This window comes from Glycine soja, chromosome 20 (genome assembly GCF_004193775.1).
Source record: "Glycine soja cultivar W05 chromosome 20, ASM419377v2, whole genome shotgun sequence".
Lineage (NCBI taxonomy): Eukaryota > Viridiplantae > Streptophyta > Magnoliopsida > Fabales > Fabaceae > Glycine > Glycine soja.
The window spans coordinates 38,890,548-38,913,261 of record NC_041021.1 but is presented as its reverse complement, the minus strand read 5'-3'; the positions used below and the strand labels follow the sequence as shown (position 1 = coordinate 38,913,261).

Here is a 22,714-nt window from a genome sequence, read left to right as displayed (position 1 = left end):
ACCCATAACAGCATATTATATACGAAAACTATGAGATACGTAACCCACATCATTGCAAGAACTTAATTTATTCTCTTTTAACAAACCTCATTCGGCCAAATATACGACAGAGTTAGAGACATTTCGTATTTCACAGTCCAACAAATCACATTACATCAACCAAAAATACGATTGAGAGTTGCAGCCAGTCGAACTCCTCCTTGAGCTAATCGCAAGCTGACCTCTGGCAAACGTGATAGGAAGTAATCGTCTGCAGAGTATTATTTCATGATATTGTCAGAAAATCTGAAAAGTGACTGAAACTCTTTAACTTCTCAGAATCATTTTATCTTACCTTCTAGCACTGAACCTTCGGGAGCACCTTTATATGCCCATTGACAGGCTGCTTGAACTCCTTCAGACGCGTATCTGAAAAAAATCCCAAGTTTGTTAAACAATTATATTTCAACAACATATGTAGATCAACTAATGAATCAGGTTCCAATATTTCAGCAGCATATATTTCAGTGATGAAGGAATAAACTTTTGCATAAATAAAGAACTAAAGGGACATACATATCAGGGCATGCAGTCTCCTTAGAATCGCAGGTTTCCCATCCTAGTACTTGATCGGACCATGTTTTCTGTTTCAGAAAATTTGGAGTAAGCATCTCTAACTTTGAAGTAATTCCATGAATTGGGGATAATAGAAAGCTACTGCATAAAATACCGTAATATTCTCTTGAATGGCATTGGTAAACTCGTCTATGTTGGAGTCATAGAATCTTTCTTCTGCTGTCTCAATTATGTTAACATCCCAAACCTGCGTGGCATAAAATTGGTCAGCAGAGTAGATAGTGAATAGATAATAGAGTAGTAGTGAATGAAGCTGAGAATTAGACTCACATGGTGAAGATTTTGTTTCCTTGTGTACCAGTGAACATTAATTGAATTGGCTCCCCTGTCTGAGGTAAAGCCCACATGTAGAGGCTGCAGATTAACCAAGCAAAAGAGGCATTACAATAACTAAATTGCCAAGTCAGATGTAAGCTTTATCATGCATACCTGATGGACATCTCCCATAAAATGAGAAAGGAACATAAGAGCCTGTGTGAGGTTATCTAATTTCACCAAGTCAAACAAGAATTTGATTAGTCAGAAGATGAGATGACATATATGGAGGCTGTAAGCTCATAACATTGATTTACTTTGAGTGTTTTTGCCATAGTCGAGGAGCTGATCAGTGTAGTTCTTAATCGCTCCCACTACACATCTTCCCTTCACTCCATCCTGATCCTTGCAATCCCCTGAATGTTCAGACAACTACTGATCACATCATCCATTTAAAAAATCACTGGGTTTCTAATCCATAAATTTTATTTTATGAATCGCCGAAAAATTAATTTGATTGTTGAGATACTACACTATCAGCAATTGGTAATGTGTGGTATATGGGATCAAATACATATAGCAGAGTTAGATTACTTTTACACACACATACAAATAAATACCAAGATCCTAAAATTAGGAGCAGAAGATGAAAAAGGAGGAATTACTTACTGTCATACTGATAATTGCAAAGGTTGTCAGGTGTATCAGCAAAGTGCAATGGAGCAGACCAGTGCAAATAAAACCTGACACGATCAGCCCATGAGCACACATTTCCTAAGTCGTTTTGTGCATATTCTGGTAGCAGGTTTTTCACAGCATTTGCGGCTGAATCGCTGAGGCGAGACTGTTCGTGTTCATAGAAAGAGGAAAGTAAGTGATATGATATGATAATGCATACATGAATTTGGAAGCACAACACAACACTTGATAGAGAGAATGAAAGTAATTGGTGACCTGAGCAATCCTACAAATTATGGCATGCCCATCTTCTCCCCACCCTTGTGTGTTTGGAAGCACAATCATCAGTGACACTATGGCCACTAACTGGATTTTGTAATACTCCATCTTTTTCTCCTTCACCTAACTATGCAAATCCTCAACTAGCTCTGCACTTATTTATAAGTGTGTGTGAAAGAGAGGTGGTTTTGTTTTGTCATTTGCGGTGTGAATTGTGTGAATAAAGTGAACATTGTGTTCGTTACGTCAACTTTGGAGAGTGATTTTACGGTTCAAATCAAATGAAATGAAAAGCAACACGGATATTTTATTCCAATGTATGTAAAACTTGGTGTCATTTTTACTTCCTTTTTTTTTACTCATAAAATAAGAATTTATTATTATTATTTATATTTAAATAATTACATAATTTATGTTCCTTCAGAAAAAGTGCCTAAAGACCAACAAAGTTACCTTGAGATAATTTATATTGACCATATTTTTGGCGTAATCACGTGTGTGGTAAAAGCAAGCATAGAAATAATTTCAAAAATATTATTGATTTGGAGTTAAGAGTTACCTGAGTTTCCGGGCACAGTCCAAGGAAAGAATTCAATTGGATTGTATGTAAGGCTAACATGTCAAATCGGTTTATAATTGTTTTAGAATCGGGATCTAATCATACCAATTAATGTTTTTTTTATTGTATACGGGATCTTTTTTAACATATTAGCCATTGTTCAACAAAAAATCTTTTGCTAAAAGGTAACTTTATGAAGATAGAAATTCCTAAAAATTTTAATTCTTGTTTTTTAAGATATCTTTCTGAATTATTACAAAAATATATAAAATATTTCCTAATTAAAATATTCGTAATCTTTTTTACATATTGATCATCTATTATCCCATAAGTTGGTAATTGAGTTTGTAAGAGAAAATATGAGTTTAATCTCTACAAAATACACTCTTGAAAAAAAATTAAATTAAATGTGAACAAATTCAAACTGAAAATTAATCTCATATGATATCTAAAGGAAAAAAAGCTTGTGGTTGTGAGGATATTTTTGGGCCTCACCGAGTAGCAATAAGACGGTAAAAAAAAATATTGATCATCAATTCTCCCAAAAGGTTCAATCCCTTGTTCAACAAAAAAAAATATTGCCAAGGTAACATCGTGAAGATATAAACTCCTAAAACGTTTAATTCTTGTTTTTTAAGATATCTTTTAAAATTTCATAAAAAATATATATATCTTTTAAAATTATTACAGAAACATATTAAATATTTTCTATTCACCAAAAAAAATTCTAATTAAAATCATTTTTAATCTACCCTTATATATTTAATTATGATAAAGTATTTTAATACTACTAATTACTAAAAGTGTGTTTGACAGTATTTATGTTTATTTAGGTTTTATAAATCTATTTATTTATTACATATTAAAAATGTCATACCTGTTAAATGTTTTTATTGTATTCGAGATCTTTTAAGGACGCTCATCGCGAAATTTGGAAAACAAAAAAGTCGAATCGGTTTATAATTGTTTTAGAATAGGATACAGTCATACCTGTTAAATATTTTAATTCTATTAGAGATCTTTTAACTTTTTAGCCATCTAATTAACGAAAGTTCCACCCCCATTGTTCAACAAAAAATCTATTTCCAAAAGATAATTTTGTGAAGATAGAAACCTAATGTATAATCAATTTGGCTATATTACAATTTACAAGCTATTTGACCATGATTAGTTTTTGTTTGGTACAATATTTTTTTTATACATTCACATAAATTTTAATTACTTTTTTGAACTTAACGGATCATTTTTAATGAAATTTTTTTTTAATCATATTTTTTTCATTTATGAAATTTGAACGGAGACCTCTTGAAAAAATCAAAATCAATATCATTGAAACTAACAACTTGTTTGTAAACATGAGTATTTGACTATTTTGAATGAACATATATCAACCAAAATAAATTGAATACTTGAGAAGCGAAAAAAGGGTTAAAAAAAACACATATTTTGTCTTCTTTCAAAGTACTTTGTAGGTTCAAGCTTGAAGGAAATTGTTATATAGCGTTGTGTGAGAGAGATACATGGTGCCTCTGCCTCATATCATGGCCTTCCCACACTCAATGGCCCACGAGAAAGAAAAACAAGCAGTGCCCGCTAATTTTTAAATTGTTAATTTAACAACATAATTGCACCACTTAATTAGGCACATGCTCTTCTCACGAAATCAGACTTATTTTTTATTAGTACCTGACAGAGGAACGGAGCAGCACGTATTAAACACGTGCACTCCCGAACAAATACTAGAGAAAAAAGATTTTAAAAATGAAAATATATGAAAAATAGTATTAAGGACAGATATAATATTGATTGGTTTTTCTTAAAAGTTGTTTTTTTATAGGAAATGTTAATTTTTGTTAGTAAAGGAAATTGGACCTGATATTCTTTTCATTTTTTATTTTTTTAATAATCTAATCCATCTCTTATCTCAAAGCTTAAGGTTATGTTTGGTAAAATTAATTAAAAAATTAACTGAAAGTTAAAAAATCAACTTATTAAATTATAATTATTTATTAAAACTAATCATTGAAGTTGTTGAAAAGTATAAAATGAAAAAATCATAATTTATTTAAAAATGTTAACTAAGAAATTATATAAATATATTGAGGATAAAATAAAAGAAAAGATAAAAAGATAAAAGTTATCATTTAAAAAAATGTTTACTGAATAGTTAAACAAAATTTTCAATTAGTAAAAAAAAATAAAAATTAACTTAAATATCTTGTGAAACATGACCTAAATTGTATGTTTTTAAATTTTTCTTGTTGACAAAAGTTACTAAATAATTTTTATTTTTTAAATTAACTAATAATAATCAAGTCACAATTAAATTAATATAAAGAGAATGTTAATAAAATAATTTAATTACAAATATAATTATTTATAGCCTTCAAAATAGTAATAATTTTTAATTTTTGTCACAAATTCAAATTATGAGTACGTAATTACTTTAAGTACTCAGAGAAAGAATTTATCACCCACCATAATCCTTTTTACTCAACTAAAAATTGTCTCTCATAAAGATACATGTAATTAAAAAAATAACTTTCATATACTTGTATCATATCTAATATATTTATATATCCATAAGAGTACATCAATATATAGTAAATTAATATTTATGAATATATACCAATTTATATTTATTAATTTGTATTTGATAATATTAATGTATATTAATGTATTAATATATATACTAATAATATTAAAATTAATATTAATACACTAATATTAATAAATTATAACATAGTTATTGATATTAATAAATGTATACTTATTTATATTAATATATACTAATTATATTAATTAATTAGTAGTATTGTTTATTTAGTTGTAGTAAGTATATGTGAAATTTTATGTTTCTCATTTATGTTATGTACATGTTATTTGGCATGCCACGTGCCCGTCGTTATGGATTCAAGGGAATAGGACTGTTTTTCAGAATGAAGTTCCCGATGTTTCTTCTGTACGGATGTTGTCATGGTCTTGGGTTACTTATACTTCTTTGTTTAGGGGCATTCTTTTTGCTTCTTGGTGTAACAATCCTTTAATTTGCTTGGGATTACAAAAACCTTTTCGATGTAATCTCTTCATGGGCAACATTTCGTGCCCAACTTAATAATGATTTGATTTGACTTTAAAAAAAAGTTATATACAATATAATTTTCATCCACATACCCAAGCAAATGAAATAGCTTAGTGGTTCAAGTCTTGTTGGAGTACAGTTTTTTAAAATAAATGTATACTAATTTATGTTAATATATATTAATTAATATTTTAAAAATAATCTCATTAAATATTATATATATATTTGAGACTAAAATACATGCATTTTTCGATGTTTATATTTAAAATTGAAAAAAAAGTTACCAAGTCATTGGTAGCTTATTATTTGACTAACTTATGAGTCAGGTTTATCAAAATAAACTTATTTTAAAGATAGTTTCAACTACCTTATAATTTATTTCTTCTATCCTTGATTATAAGATTTTTTTATAATTTTTTTATTTTTTATAAGAATTTTTTTAATTTTTAGATTTATTAATTATTTCTCCCTAGTATTTTTATTTAATATTTCTCTCTTCAAATATTGATGAGAAGTAATTAAGTGAATAGGAAGATTAGAAAAAAAATAATTTTGAAATGATAGTATAAATAATTAATAAATTTAATATGATTAATTAAATTAATTATTTTTCTTAAGGAATATAAATTAATTGAAATGATCTTATAATTAGGGACAAAAGGAAGTATAAATTAATTTTTTTATTAATTTATTTGAAATCCATTCATATGGTTTTTTTATAAAAAAAAATTACATTTATTAATCAACTAGATTTTTACTTTAATCTCATAAAAACATAATAAAATACCAGCAAAACTAACTTTTTTAAAATTTTAGAATTTTTCAACTCCTACCTTGTGTAGTGCAATTAAAAAAAACAAAAAAAAAAAACTCCTACCTTTTAGTAAGCTTTTACTAATAAATATTCAATTACGATTTTTAATAAACTAATTTCAGCAAACACAAGCAAAACATACAATACATTACTACTACTTTTATATGGACAAAACTCGTGGGAAGACAATACTATTTTTCGTGTAAAAAGTGAAAAGGCAGTAATGAAATTTGCGTGAAAGACATGGCCACGTACGTATTACACGTTTTCTTGTTTGGTACAAGTATTACACGTTTATACAAACATTGTTGGTCAGTTAGACTTAGTAGTTGGGAGTATTAATAACGCACGAGATAAATGTGGATAAATATATAGCAGGGACCGTGGAATTCATATCTTTGAAGAAGAAACGTATTAGTATATAAAGTTAGAACATATCCACATCGACCTGTGTATGGATGATTCACATGTACATCCACATCCACCTACACAATCAAACAAACCTCTTTTATATATCACTCACTCCTCTCCTTTCCCATAATTAAAAGATTCATGATGCTTACACTCTCACTCTCTGTGCCTCTGCAGAAGCAATACCCATTTTCCATCTCTCAGCTTCCTTCCTCTGCTTACACTACTCTCTGCAAATGGGGTCTTTTCATTCTCAGCCTACTCCTCACCGCTCTCATCTTCCGCTTCCGCCAAAACGCACCTCCCTTTCCTCTTATCATCGCTCATTGTGATTATAGCCACACCGACGATGACGACGAAATCTACTCCACATCGGAGTTTGAAGATGACGATGACGAAGAAGAAGAAGAAGACGAAGAAGAAGAAGAAGAAAGAAGGGATGAGTATTTCAGAGTCAGAGGTTCTACCAACGACGAACGATGTCGAAGCATAGGTGATTTCTTATCTCTTTCAGAAATCGCCAACACCAAAAGCGTCGTTAAGTTATGGGACACCATAGGGTTTGGGCTAGGGTTTGGTTTTGAGCATTTTGACCGTTCATCTGAAGGAAGCAGCGTCGTCTCCGTTTACGACGGGGAGCTTCCTGATCCGGCGGTGGTGGTTTCCGCCGGCCAAAACGCGTCGGGGAATTTAGCGGTGAGGATTTGGGACACGCGGCTCCGGCGGCGGATACCGGCGATGATGGCGGAGTGGGGATCGAGCCTTGGGAAGACCGTTGGAGTTGAATCCAGCGAAGTACACAAGGTTTTCGTCAAAGATGACGGCCGTTACGGGTTTACGGTTGGTGACATGAGAAATGCCAGGTCGCCGTTACAATATGTAACGGATTCACACCCCGATTTGTGGTGGCCTAATTCCTTAATTGTGAAAATTTAAATACAAAAAACAATATATTTGTTTGTACAGCATTTTTATTTTTATTTTATGTAAAATAGTGGCAATGAAATTAAAATTTCTTACAAATTACTTTAATTCTTATCGTTAATTAGGAAAATTTTGACAGGTTTTTGTCGAGTCGTTTTATTAGAAGGAGAACAAGGTTGGTATGAAATGAGTAAGTCGTCTTTTTAATTAATTCTTAGAAAGTGTATAGTTTTGTAATATTACATCATAGAATTAAGTGAGAGATACATAGTAATGAATGAAGAAGAAAAGAGAGAGAAACAATGATTCGATTATCCTACTAACTAAAATTAATAATTAATATTTATTGATAAAAAAGTTTTTACATGTGTTACACTGAAAATTAATAAGTGATAGACATGCGCCCGAAGATAGGAAAGATTCACGACGTGCAGGGGTAAGATTTAGACCACCAGCACTATATTTTAACAATAACATTAGAATTACTAGAATATGTATTTGTGTTTGTGAGGGAGAACAAGGATTCCATTTGTATAAAATATATTTTTGGAGAGAGACGAAGAATCTTACCAGTTAGTAAGTTTTAAATTTAAGATCAACATAATAATCAATCCAAAGATTGAAACTTTTAAAAATATATCAGAATTATTACTAATTACATACTATATTATAATCAAATCAGATAAATAATAAATTATAAACTTTTAATAGCATGAATTTTTTTTAAAGACAATACCATGAATCTTAAATATAACCAAATCATCATGTCTTAAAAAACTATTTTTTTAACAAAATTGTGTTGTTTTTTTCTTTTCATACTCTAGTGATTAAAATAAGGTATCATTATCTATGTAATATTTTTCTCATTATTTAACTAAAAAATATATTTATATCATATATTCTAATAAATCTTTATCTAATATATTTATATCTTATATTCTAATAAATCTTTATCTGATATATTTATATCATATACAATTTATTTATTTTAGTATATTAACTTATATATGTTAATTGATTGATGAATTATTAATATCATATTAATTAATTAATGTATTGATGTATTCATTCATTTTTATTAATATCATATTAATTAATTAATGTATTGATTGATTCATTCATGTTTACAAATATCATATTATTAATATATGCATATCATATACAATATATTAATTTTAAAATTAATGCATTTCAATAAAAAAAAATATCAGATATGCTAGTCAAGCTTCGTCTAATATATTTATATTATATCCAATATATTTATGTTTCCATATTAATTTATATTCATTAATTTATTAATGAATATATTAATTAATATAAAATGTATTAATAATATATTAATTTAATCATTAATGTATATTATTAATACATATAAATATATATATATATATATATATATTGATTAATGAATATATTAATTTACTAATTTATATTTATTAATAACATATTTATTAATTTATTAAAAATGTTTAATTATTATTTAGTAATGTATATTAATATCATATTAACTAACATACATACACATATAAATTTATAAATTAGGATATTTCAATAAAATAATTATATTTTTCTAATTAATCTTCATCTAATATATCTATATCATATCCAATATATTTATGCTTAATATTATATATATATATAATTTAGTATATATTAATATACTTCTACAGAAATAAAAAAAAATATTTTGAGATATAAATATATTAGAAGAAGGTTGTTTGGAAATATATGATATGAATATCAAAATTTTATTCAAATGGAAAAAAAATCAGTCACTAAAACATGAAAATAAAAAAATATTAACGACTCTAATTGTATGAAGCAATTTTTTCAAGTAGTAACAATAAATTGTTTTTTGACTATTTATGTATAATTGTATGAAGCAAATTTATTGTTATATACAATGAAAGTGTTTTTTTTTAATGTGAGAACGAAGATGATAAATATATATTAACCATTAGATGTTATTATGAATGATTAAGATTGAGATTAAATTACACAATGCACCCCAAAAAAAATAAGATACACAAGTCATATATATTTGTGATCATGTTATTTTAAATATTGATCCATCATGTATGCTTATATGACCTGTGTTTGTATCACTACAACAAAATGGTTAAAGAAATATATAAAAAAAAATGGTTAAAGAATGTTCAAATTATGTGAAATTTAATATACTTACGCATAAAAATAAGATCGAATGTTTCAAGGTTAGGGTTCTTATGTTTTAATTTAGAATGAAATATTGCTTGTGCTCCAAAAGAAAAATATTTTATTTTATTTTTCAAAACAAAATTCCATAATATTAAAAAACAGATCTTAACTTATATATGTTTATGTTAATAATTTGGGTGTATAATAAATTACAAATTTTGTATTTTTTTTAAAAAAATATTATTAAATGATAAGAGTACAAAAGTTTGATACATAATTTTATTTTTAAACAAGTATTTTTTAAAGTATGGTTCTATACTTTTTTTATTTAATTCTTCATATCAAGATCCAACATTGATTTGAAAAAAGTCCAACATTCTCTACCATCGCGTGAGTCAGAGATTAACATAATTCTTATCATTCATAAATTTTATTGATCTTGACAAGAAACAAATAAAAAATTAAATGATATATATTAATTAAGCTATGAATTGTGTTCATACGTGACGCGGGTTTGGCCCGCCCCAAGCAACAAATTTATGTCTATAAGTTATTTTAAACTAAATTATATGTATAGCTTATTAGCTTTTATCGTTTCACAAACTACAAAAAGCAACGTTTGACGGCGACGTTCTACCATTTGATATCCAATTAAAATGATGTTGACGAGGAAACGATTTATTTGAGTTCAAAGGTTGCGTACAATATGACTTATTGACTTGAATTATAAAGTTATGCATGTTCACTTCTCGGTAGTTTCCGGGCAATGTTTATCCATCAAAACTGAAGTCAATAGACTCCATTTTCATGAAAAATAAGATTAAGAGTGGAGCTATCGACACTCCCATTTACTCGTCTTTTCTTTCTGATAAAAAAAAGTTATTATTAATTAAGAATGTATCCTAACAATTTTAAATTAACCTTATTTAAATATTTTTTTATTCAATAATGTTAAAGCTGAATGTAACTATCATAAAAAAGCATACAGATAAAAGGAAAAAAATAAAAGCATAGAATTAAATTTAAAGTGAGCCTGAAATAAAAAATAATAATAAGGACAAATCATGTAAAAATATATATTTAAATATATTTTTTGTCCATATAAAATGAGTAACTTTAAATTTTAGTTCCTAAATATTTTTCTTTTGTTTTCATTAATTCATCTAAAATTTGAAACAATTATTTTTAATCCTCAAGATACATCTTACAACAAATAAATAGCAGCTATAATTTTTTTTAATAGCATTTTATATTTTTTAATAAATTTTAAATAATGTTAGAATCCTTAAAAAAATTAGTGTTAGAATATCCATGAAAAAACATACTTCCTTGGTCTCATTATAATTATTGTGCAAGAGATAAGAATCTCATAAAATAATTACCATTTTAATTTTTTAATTCATTATGAGTTGTCCTCTTATTAATATTAAGGGGAAAAATTTCAATTCATTTTTGCCTAGCTTCTATAGAAGTTTTTTTTTGTCTAACTTTTCCACAAGCTAGGTGCATAAGTTCAATTTAGATTATAGAGAAATCCAATTCATTTCATCTTCATATTTTATTGCTAAAGTACTTGCCAAAAAAATTTATCTTAAGCAAGACCTTCACCCTGTATCTATCAATACAATATGACGTGGATATGTCATGACAAATAATTGTATCTTTTAAAATATGTGGTGTAAAATTTAAATCTCAACCCAAGTATTCGAAAAATATTTATTAGGAAATGTCAGTTTATTAGATAGATTTGAATACATTGAAAAAGATTAATTTCTATCTCCCGATCGAGGTTAACTTAGGTTAAATTGTATCCAATTTCTCTCCATTAACTGGAGCTGTTCAGTTACTGGGGATGATTTATTTCCGGCTAAACCCAACCCCAACCCCTACCCCCTAAAACAAAAATCTTGTTCCTTGTTCGAGAACAAGGAGTTGAATTGTTAAAATGAATTAATTGCTTGATGTTCTACCATACACACCAAAACCAGTAAGGTTTTCTCAGACTAGCAATTCTTCTAGTCAAACAACGAGTTGAGCATATGCAAACTTTATTCAACGTCAAAGGTTCAAAGGTTTCATCGGGATCAACCTCTAAGATCTAGCATCTATTAATCTCAAAAGCTATTGCCTTTCTTCTCCTTCAACAATTAAAGATGCTTGCTAAATGAATACTATTTACTAAAATTTTCTAAAATGAGTTATCATAATTATATAATAATAACACATTGTTGCTATTTTCCAAACCTACTCATGGTTAGCTATTACTAGAATAAATCATTTAAGTGACAGATATTATCCTATTAATTACTAGCTGTCTAGCTATATAAATTTTCATTTGTTATTACCATCTGTTTTCAACCACTCTTTTTCTCATTAATTAACTTTTTGTAACGAAAACAACGAGAGCAAATAGATATTTATTTATGGATGTGGGTGGGTGTGGTTGAGTTATGATAAATTACAACTGTTTCTGTATGTATATATTAGTAAGTCCATTAAAAAAACTTCAAGTCGTAAAGAAAGAAAATGGTATGATAACAAGGAGTTGACTTTCGCTTTTGAAGGTACTAATATTTGAATTAATGGGTTTGAAATCAGATAACTCAAGTAACATGTTGACAAAAATACCAAACCAGACAATGATCCGAGAACGTTGTAGCATTGTCTTTTCTATGCGTTGACCGGATAAATGCTAGTAATTGTATGCATAAATCCAACAAAATGAAATGGGAATTGTGAAGTAATAGTATAAACGCTTGCATATCCAATGCAAAGAAGAAACAAGATGATTACAGATCGAATTGCAGCTTTTATGTAATTAACGAAAAAGGAACATGGAAACAGAATACAACGTACAGGAGAATGAAATTACACTAACAAAATCAAACTGATGAACTTATTCTTCTTATGTCCAGAAAGAATGAATTAAATCTCCCTATAATATAATTCACACTAATCTCATCGTAGTCAGTGTCGTAGTTGATCAGCACCGTAACACTAATACAACAAAATTTACAGAGAAAAAAAAAAAGGTTAAAGAGACCCTCGAGCAAATATGAACAAAGCGTGCACCCAAATGAATTGATATCAATATTCAGGCAACTCTTTCATGAATTCCAACCCGGAAGGGGATATCAAACTTCCCAAAACCCCATATGGAGAATCAGAATATTTATACACTGATGATCGAGAAGAGCAAAAGAAATCTGAGGAATTTGGAGTAGAAAGTGGCATGTCAACAAAATCCAGATGAGAGGGACCATGTTGAATAATTGCACCACTCTCAACCAAATTCTCACCAAATCTCCTAAGAGCCGAGCTTGTTTCATTGCTATTGTAGTTTGACCCATCAGATAAAGATGATCCAAAATTCTCAGAACCCTCTTGAGGAAGTGAAGCGGTAGTGGACAAATTATCATTGGTGCTTGACCTACCCGTGAGTCTTTGAACAAGAGCCATGAAATCTTTGGCCTTGGTGTGGATAACCTTGGGAGATTCGGTGTAAATGATGATGGGATTAATCCTCTGTGGCCTTTGGAGTTTGGTTTCTTTGCGTATCATGTGAGAATCTTTGTTGATCACCAAAGAGGAAGGACGTGGACCATTGATGATCACCTTCTTTGGTTCCTCATGGAAACCATATAACTTTTCACCAGGCCTCATCTTAATAGAACTTCAACTCAATACACCAACGTGAAAGATGTGTGCACGAAATAAATGTTTGGTGAAAAATGGAAAAGTGCGAAATTGGTTTATTGGGAAGAATAGAAACGGGGGTGGATATATATACAATGAGTGGTTGAGAAAGAGAAACCTTATTAGCCAACAACTATGACCGTTGACACTTTAGGCTTTAGCTAAAGTTCATATAGATAGAATCATTTATCTAATAGCCAATGAGTTGTGCATTTTGATTTGACTGCTGCTGTTTGAATCGTAATTAAGTAGCTAAGAGTTTATTTTCCCTAATTAATAATAGTATGACTAGTGGGGTGATAAAATAAATAAATTAAACTGACCGAAGAACCGAGAGAGTGTACAGCACAAGAAAATTGTTGATTTGAACCAAAAGAAAATGTTGAAGAGGATTATTATTATTCCCGGTGGGTTGGTTGTTCATTTGTTTGTATATTGTTACACGTTACGCCTCCGCGTGGCTGTGGTGCCTCTTCAGCCGCCCGCAGGCAATGACGGAGAACTTTTCACCAATTCAATCTCGTTTTCTTCTGTCTCTAAAATTTCATCTAATATATATCCATTACGTGCGTTTTCAAATTTTATTATTCACAATCTCTTTTTCTATTTTTTTCTTTCTTTTATATATCATTTGATATCTGTTACTTTTATACTCTTATTCTATCAACTAGATTTTAAATCTGTGCATAGCACGAATTCATTTAAATTTTTTCTATTGCATTGTATGGGTTCATTTAAATTTTTTTATATTTATTATTATTCAAAAAATATATGTATATAAATAAAATGAATTTTTAAATATTTAGTAAGATAATATACTAAAATACATGAAAAGGATAAGTATATTTTTAATCGAGTAGATGTTATCTTAATAAATATTAAGTCTATTCAGATTTTTATAATTTATTTTTGAAATATATATATATATATATATATATATATATATATTATAATTAAATTATTAATTTTTGAAATATTTAATAGTATATTAAATATAATTACATTAAAATTGAGAAATTTGATTAATTACATTTTTAATTCATAAGTCTAAAAAAATGTTAAGCCTATCAAAACTTATTAAGGTTCGTTGTTTCTTTAAGTAATAACAATAATGTAATATCTATATTAAATGTATAAATGAAAAATATAAATATAATATATCAATTTATAATTATTTAAAATTTCGTGTGTTATTTTGTTATTCTAAATATTATGCTAACATGTAATACCTATAATTCAATATTTTATTTTAGTTATTACTATTATTATAATCATTATTATTAAGGTATTCATTTATAAGAATAAAAAATTGAATTTTAAGAATTTAATTGGAATCTATTTTTATTATTATAAAAATAGTATAATAATTACCATCAATAATGTAATCAGTTTTATTTTTTATTTTAAGCTAATAACACATTTTGAAACCAAAATATGGTAATTAAATTGGTTACATTAATGATTATTATTAAATTAATAACATATATTTCAAAGTGATGGAGATTCTTCTTTATTTACACAACAATTAATATTCTTGACAATGATTTTGGGTTTTTTACTAACCAATAAAACAAATTATATATTTTTTAAAATCATAATTTATTTTTAATTATTGAAAAACATTGAAGTATATAATCAACTTTAAAAAAACAATATATAATGAATTATATAATCAATATGTGTAAACAAAAGAAAAAAACTGAGTAGAAAAACAAATTGTGTTAGGTGAATTACATTAAAAAATATAACAAAGAATAAAATCAATGAATGATAAGTACAGTTATAGCAATAATATACTTCCTTTACATTCTGTTAAACAAAAAAATATATATAAAGTAAAATTTAGATTATTAATTTTTTTCAAAATGAGAAAAGATAATATAAGAGTAGTAAGAGGGAAAATATAAGAATATGTTTGAAAAAATTGAACAATAATTATCAAAATATAAAATAACGCAAGATATTAAAATGAGAAATGAAAAAAATTTGAAGAGATCATAATAGAAATAATAAAAGAAGGATAAAATTATATACATAATTAGTTATTATGTGATACTTGTTAAAGCAGTAGGTGATTCTGAGTCTCCAATCCAAGTCCCTCAGGCATTGTTATTTGTTATAAGAACTTTATGCTCACTTACACAAAAGGTATCATTGTTAATTGTAAGTCAACTAAAACATATTGAGAGAAAGAAACTGCTAGGCAAGAAGAGAAACAACGAGCAAATGAAAAATTTGTGAAAGTGTTAATTTTATTTACAAGCAGCAGACTTCCCTAGAGTAGCATGTATATAATTGTTTTGAAATAAGCATTATAAAATTAGACAAAAGAATATATTACATGATTGTAGTATAACTAAAGATTAAAATAGGATTTGAAACCTCTTCATCAATCAACACTATGTCAGTGCTAATAAAATATTTCCTCTTATGAGTATCCCACATTCTTGAAGCTTGAACCTTAATGATTTTTTCATCCAATATTGGAGAAAAGTTATTGAGCAAAATATATCTGTTAAAAGGGTTAAAGAAATATTAATTTTATAAAATATAATCTTGTGAACAATAGAAAATTGTTACTTATTCTTTCTTAGCATTTTTGGTAGTATTTATAGTGCTTTACTCAAATTAACCATCGTTTTTTTTTATCTTGATCACTGGTGGTGAGAGTTTCCATGATTTCCTTATCATTATTGAAAGTAATCATTCCTAAAAATGTTTAAGAAGGAAAAAAGCTAATAGAAAAAGTATGCACAAAGCAAGGAACAATTTTTTATTTTTATTTTTGTAAAAAACATGGTCTTGATATTTATAATGTTTATGAAGTGGCTTATAAAGAGAGAGAGAGAGAAATAGACACGTTTGTAATAACATAAAGTTTCTGTAATTTTTTTCTTGCTAACTTCTTAAGATATAACATAATGTTTTTTTAATAACAAATTATTGACAGCATTGAATAGAAAAAAAAAATGCACACGGAGGAAACATTTTTAAGCATGTAAAGGGTACTTGGTAAATTGAATTATTTAATGTTATCCTGAAACCAATTATTAGCAGCATGAGTTGAGTTTTCATGTTTGTTCCATTTTCTTTTCTTTTTTTATCTATATGGAGAGGAACAAATCAATCTCTTTCACCTTCTTTATAAATAAGAAATGTGCATTAAAAATAAAAAACCTTATGGAATTTTTTTTTCAGCAATGCTAAATAGTAAATGATTGTTGTAAGATTTTCTTTTTGAAACCGTTCTTTTAATATAATTGGTTTAAATGTTAATTAAAATTTTTAAAAAAGGTTTTTCCTTAACTTTACGACGGATTTGCATTCTTTCTTTTTAAGACATTCAATTTCAATAAAAATAAATAAATAATTTTGTCAGCTACACTTTGTGCTCTTTAAATAAAAAATTTTAACAACTGGTAATTTTGTTATTTAATTTTTTTAGGGAAACTATTTAAGTTTGTCAAAAACTAATAATGAAGGATATTATTTCATAAATTTTTAATTTAAATGTATTCAAATCTCAAATAATAAATTAAATATTAATTTTAATCATAATAATATTAAGTAGTAACATTTTATTTATTATATATTTTTTAAAATCAATATTTTAGAATAGAAATTACATAATAAATTATTATATATGTCTGTATATTATTATTATTGTTATTAGTATTATTTTAAAAATATAGGAATTTTTCCTACAAATTAAAAAAATAATGTTTCTAAAATGTTGAAGTATTTTTAATTTATTCAAATCTCGAATACTAAATTAAATATTAATTTTAATCTCAATAATATTAAGTAGTAATATTTTATTTATCATATAATTTTTTAAAAATTAACATTTTTGCATGAAAATTAAATAATAAATTATTATATAGAGAGAAAATATCAAATCAACGGTTATTGATAAATTAGAATTTGATCCAACAATTGACAAAACTTCAAACTTTCATTAACATATATTATATCAAATCAGCAATCCATGGAAAATTAGAGTTCTAACTCGATGCCCAATAAAACTTCAAGTTTTTGTTTTTTTTTTTTTACGTATAATATATCAAATCAACGATTCTTAACAAATTAAAAATTCATTCACCTGCTCAGAAAAGTTCAAACTTTCTTTATATACAGTACAATATAATGCTCTTGCTAACATACGTATGAATTTCAAATTCAAGCTAGCCAATTTTGAAAAGAAATAATATAAGGTTTAAATGTTGCAGAATATATCTCTTGGAAACCAATATTTGTTGACAACAGATACGGGATATATGTTTTGAAGTTGAGGTTTAGAAGGAAAATGGAAATAACGGCAATTTATTTTTAAATAAATATTCTTTAATTTTTTTTAAATAAAAAATGTTAGATTAGGACATATAAGCTTAATATTATAATCTTTTACTTATTTTTATAAACTTTATATAACTCTCTCAATTAAAAATAAATAAAATTATCCCTATTGCCTTCAAAACCACATTTTCAAAACCCATGTTGGACATGTATTTAGAACAAGCTTTTTTTTTATCAGCCAAAGAAAATATCATTAAAGAGGGTACAAGGGATACCTATCCCATTTACAAAAGATAATTACATAAACCCCTTGGTATTTAAAACAAGTTATTTTCCCAGCTATAATATTTTATATATTGGGTGACTAAAAAATTCTTATTCTATTAACTTATAAGTGTCGTTCCATGTGTGTTTTTCTTTTCAATGACTCTAGCTGTTGTTATTGGAGGAAATTGCTGCAAATTCTCTTATTTCGTAATTCTTGTTTGATTAAAAAAATGGTCAAGCAAAAAATCTGACGAAAATATAACGTCATTGCAAAATGAATATTAAATAGTCTATTAACAACTCATCCATGGCCGTAAGTAACTACCAAATGAAACAACAAAAAAGTAAATTGGATTAAAAAACCTCATCGTGCCTTTAGAAGGAAGAGAATAACTTTTATACCTTCAAACGCAGGTGCTTTAAAATCGATATAGGATGCATTGATTCATTAAAAAGATAGGATAGATACAACAATATTGAATAAGTAATTAAGTTATATAACAACTTTTTGTATTATATGTTATTTGGTGATCAATATTCAGTATAAGTAATTTTATGTTATACTAGATAAAATAATATAAATTTCACTATAAAATCTTAGGTGTATTAACAATACCCTTAACGGCACAATAAAGGAGAGACATCTCCATGGAGGAGGCACGCCCCTAATGCCACCGGGGCGCAGGGCTGGCAACACGAGGCCGCCACAGGGTCACGACGATGGTGGTGGCGCGGCGCAGCCTCGTCAGAGTTGGTCAAAAGGAAAAAAAAATAGCGAGAAGAAGGAAGATGACGATGAAAATATTTAAATAAATTAACAATGAAAAGAAAGAAATGATGAGCAAAAAGGAAACAGCAACAGTTCATATAACCCTCGTTGGCAGCCAAGGTGCTTACGCCGGTAACCCTTGCCAGTGGCCAAGGTATGACGATTGGAGATGAAGGTTTAGAGAAAGAGGGGCATATGGAAAAAGAAAAAATGTGTGGAATAATGAAAATTCAAAAAATAGGGGTAGTATTGTATTTTTACTTTTGTTAGACACTAGACAAAAAGTTGTACGGATTTAGTGGGCTACAAATTTTTGAGTATTTATTTAGTTTATCATTTTTTATTTTGTATTGTCCCTCGGTCATTTATTAAATCAAACGTTGGACAAATATTTTTATATTGTCTAATCTCTTATTTTTTTTAGCAAATCAAACATGCTCATAGTATATGTATTCGAAATACTTTTCAAATAAAATAAAAACACACACATTAATTTTTTTTTTTGAGCTAAAATTATACTTTTACATAATAATTATTATATTTTATATTTTACATCATAATTTTGGGGTATCATAAATTTTGAGACTTATTAATTTAGTGTTGTATTTAATGTTATAATATCTTGCTCTTTAAGAAATTAACATATTGAACTAAGTTTACATCATATCATATGTTGAGTTTGTAAAAAAAGACTAATTATGATTCTCCCAAAATGTATATTTAAAGAAGAATAATAAACTTTAAAGCCTCTCTTTGGATGGAGAGAAATTGAAGGAAAACATTCAAAAAAATTAGTGTGAATCTTACAATTTTTTAAGTATTACTTTAATTTAAATATTTTTTCTCTGTTTTTTTTATTTCACACAATCAAACTGTTAGAGTTTTGTGGTCTTAGTTCCTTTGTTTCATATTGCTTGGTTTGAAAAAACTTGTGTCTCATTAGTGTTATATATAGAGATACCTTGTAAGCTTTAAAATGTGCAAGTAATAAGAAAGTTTTCTTAGTATAGTCGTGGACAAAGGTACATACATTGTGTGTCGAACCACGTTAAAGCTTTGTGTCTTCTCTCTTTTCTCCTTATTCCTTTCTCTTATTTTTATTGCTCTATACTAACAACTGGTATCAAGAGCTTTTGGTTACTCCATGATATTTCCTTAGTTTAGAGGAATTAGTGGGAGTCTTCTCAGTTTAAAGGAGGCAGTGGGAGCAATGGCATTAGAAGAGGGGAAGGTGAAGATCGAGAAGTTCGATGGTAGAGATTTAAGCTTTTGGAAGATGCAGATAAAGGATTATCTATATCAGAAGAAGCTGTATCAACCCTTATCAGGGGATAAGCCAGACGACATGAAGCAAGAAGAATGGAACTTGCTAGATCGACAGGCTCTTGGCGTGATCAAATTGACATTAACCAAGAACGTCGCATTCAACATCGTAAACGAGAAGACTACTGCAGGCTTAATGAAGGCGTTATCAAATATGTACGAGAAGCCGTCGGCAGCCAACAAAGTATACTTGATGCGTCGGTTGTTCAACCTCAAGATGGGAGAAGGTATCTCTGTAACTGATCATATTAATGAATTTAATACTATTCTTGCCCAAGTGGAGTCGGTGTAGATTAAATTTGAGGATGAGGTGAAGGCATTGATTCTATTGTCATCACTACCTAATAGTCAGGCTGCAACTATTATTGCAATTAGTAGTTCTACAAGGGAGAACACATTAAAGCTTAGTGACATTTGTGACTTAATCTTAAGCGAAGATGTTCGCAAGAGAGATTCAGGAGAATCGTCTAGTCATGTTTCAAATTCAGCATTGAATACTGAAGGCAAAGGAAGGACTACCCAGAAGGGTCAGAATGGTTGAGGCAAATCAAAGTCAAGAGGAAAAGGTCAAACAAAATTTTGAAGTGACATTGTCTGCTGGAATTGTGACAAGAAAGGTCACTCTACCAATCAGTGCAAGGCACCAAAGAAGAACAAGACTCACAAAAATAAGAAGCGCGATGATGATGAATCTGCAAATGCAACAACTGATGAATTTGATGATGCACTAATTTGCAGTTTGGATAGTCCTGTTGATTCATGGGTTATGGACTCAGGTGCGTCATTCCACACCACTTCCTCTAAAGATTTATTGTCTAACTATATTTCTGGAAAGTTTGGGAAAGTTTACCTTGCAGATGGAAAATCTCTTGACATTGTCGAAAGAGGTGATATTGACATCAAGACCTCCAGTGGATCCCTATGGACATTGCACAATGTCATACATATTCCTGCCTTAAAGAGAAATTTAATATCTATAGGGCAATTGGATGATGAGGAGCATTACACCACTTTTGGAGATGAAGCTTGGAAGGTAACAAAAGGCAATCTCGTTGTGGCTTGTGGAAAGAAGCAAGGATCTCTTTACATGATTGCAGATGAGGATATGGTAACAATTACTAAGGCTGTCAATAATTCAACCCTGAGGCATCAAAGACTTGGACGCATGAGTGAAAAAGGAATGAAGCTTATGGCGACAAAGGGTAAGCTATCAAGCCTGAAGCATGTTGATGTTGGTGTTTGTGAACACTGTATCTTTGGAAAGCATAAAAAGGTTAGCTTCTCAAGGGTAGGGAAGACTCCTAAAGTTGAAAAGCTAGAATTGGTGCACACAGATGTTTGGGGCCCAACCCCTGTGAAATCTATTGGAAACTCACGCTATTATGTCACCTTTATCGACGACTCTACCAGAGAGGTATGGGTTTATTTTCTTAAAAATAAATCTGATGTGTTTTCTGTGTTTAAAAGGTGGAAAACAGAAGTTGAAAATCAGAGAGGTCTAAATGTTAAAAGTCTGAAATCTGATAATGGCGAGGAATATAATAGTCAGGAGTTTAAGGACTTCTGCTTAGACTATGGGATTAGAATGATTAAGACAATACCAGGAACACCTGAGTAAAACGGTGTTGCAGAAAGGATGAATAGAACCTTGAACGAAAGAGCGAGGTGTATGCGGATCCAATTTGGCTTGCCTAAAGCATTCTAGGCATAAGCAATAAACACAGCAGCATATCTCATCAATAGAGGACCATCGGTTCCTTTGAATTATCAGCTGCCCGAAGAAGTATGGTTTGGAAAGGAGGTAAAACTTTCACATTTGAGAATTTTTGGTTGTGTTTCATATATACTGACAGACTCTAATAGTAGAGATAAATTGGATCTAAAGGCAAGGAAGTGTTGTTTTATTGGTTATGGATCTGACATGTATGGCTACAGGTTTTGGGATGACCAAAACAAGAAAGTTATTAGAAGCAAGAATGTCACTTTTAATGAGAACTCATTTTATAAGGACAAATTTTCTGCAGAATCTACATGTGCAGGTAAACTGTCAGAAATTTATGAGAAAGCAACACTTGTAGAAATTTTAGAAAGTGATGTAGCCAATAAAAACCAGAGTAGAGGCGTAGAGGTTAAGTCAGAACCAGAACCATCAACTCCTCCAAGAAAATCTAGCAGAATTTCAATACCACCAGATAGGTATTCCCTTTTATTGCATTATTTGTTGTTAACTGATGCTGGTGAGCCAGAATGTTTCAGTGAGGCTACGCAGGGGAATGATTCTATTGAGTGGGAGCTAGCAATGAAAGATGAGATGACATCCCTTCAGAAGAATAAGACGTGGTCTTCAATTAAATTTCCAGAAGAAAAGAAAACATTACAGAATAAGTGGGTCTATAGGCTAAAGGAAGAATCTGACGGTAGAAGAAGATACAAGGCGAGACTTGTGGTGAAAGGGTTTCAGCAAAAACAAGGAATTGATTTCACAGAGATCTTTTCTCCAGTTGTAAAGATGACTACCATTAGAGTTATTCTGAGTATTGTAGCTGCAGAGAATCTTCACTTGGAGCAGTTAGATCTTAAAACTGCATT

At 28.6% G+C, this 22,714-nt stretch overlaps 3 protein-coding genes across 3 annotated transcripts; 1 reads left to right on the top strand and 2 right to left on the bottom strand.

Annotated features, from left to right (window-relative positions):
* Nucleotides 1–52: 52 nt before the first annotated feature.
* LOC114401182 (endonuclease 2) lies at nt 53–2,054 on the bottom strand. Its single transcript, XM_028363631.1, has 9 exons — nt 1,825–2,054; nt 1,540–1,714; nt 1,188–1,286; nt 1,045–1,100; nt 886–969; nt 710–802; nt 556–623; nt 335–408; nt 53–250 (listed from the first exon to the last, which is right to left on the bottom strand). The coding sequence occupies exons 1-9, from the start codon at nt 1,933–1,935 to the stop codon at nt 156–158; spliced, it is 855 nt and encodes a 284-aa protein (XP_028219432.1). The 5' UTR covers nt 1,936–2,054; the 3' UTR covers nt 53–155.
* A 4,665-nt stretch (nt 2,055–6,719) lies between these two features.
* Nucleotides 6,720–7,716, top strand: LOC114402600. Its single transcript, XM_028365242.1, has one exon. It carries the CDS (start codon nt 6,835–6,837, stop codon nt 7,627–7,629), a length of 795 nt encoding a protein of 264 aa, XP_028221043.1. The 5' UTR covers nt 6,720–6,834; the 3' UTR covers nt 7,630–7,716.
* Nucleotides 7,717–12,515: 4,799 nt separating this feature from the next.
* LOC114402647 (VQ motif-containing protein 8, chloroplastic-like) lies at nt 12,516–13,568 on the bottom strand. Its single transcript, XM_028365299.1, has one exon. It carries the CDS (start codon nt 13,435–13,437, stop codon nt 12,862–12,864), a length of 576 nt encoding a protein of 191 aa, XP_028221100.1. The 5' UTR covers nt 13,438–13,568; the 3' UTR covers nt 12,516–12,861.
* Between the last annotated feature and the right edge of the window lie 9,146 nt (nt 13,569–22,714).

Bases quoted from the DNA above. Each gene is read 5' to 3' on its own strand.
- LOC114401182 (XM_028363631.1), bottom strand. From the start codon at position 1,935: ATGGAGTATTACAAAATCCAGTTAGTGGCCATAGTGTCACTGATGATT. The intron at 970-1,044 runs GTATGCATGATA...GTTAATCTGCAG, and splicing joins TTATGGGAGATGTCCATCAG to CCTCTACATGTGGGCTTTAC. The intron at 409-555 runs GTATGTCCCTTT...GATTTTTTTCAG, and splicing joins GAGACTGCATGCCCTGATAT to ATACGCGTCTGAAGGAGTTC.
- LOC114402647 (XM_028365299.1), bottom strand. From the start codon at position 13,437: ATGAGGCCTGGTGAAAAGTTATATGGTTTCCATGAGGAACCAAAGAAG.
- LOC114402600 (XM_028365242.1), top strand. From the start codon at position 6,835: ATGATGCTTACACTCTCACTCTCTGTGCCTCTGCAGAAGCAATACCCA.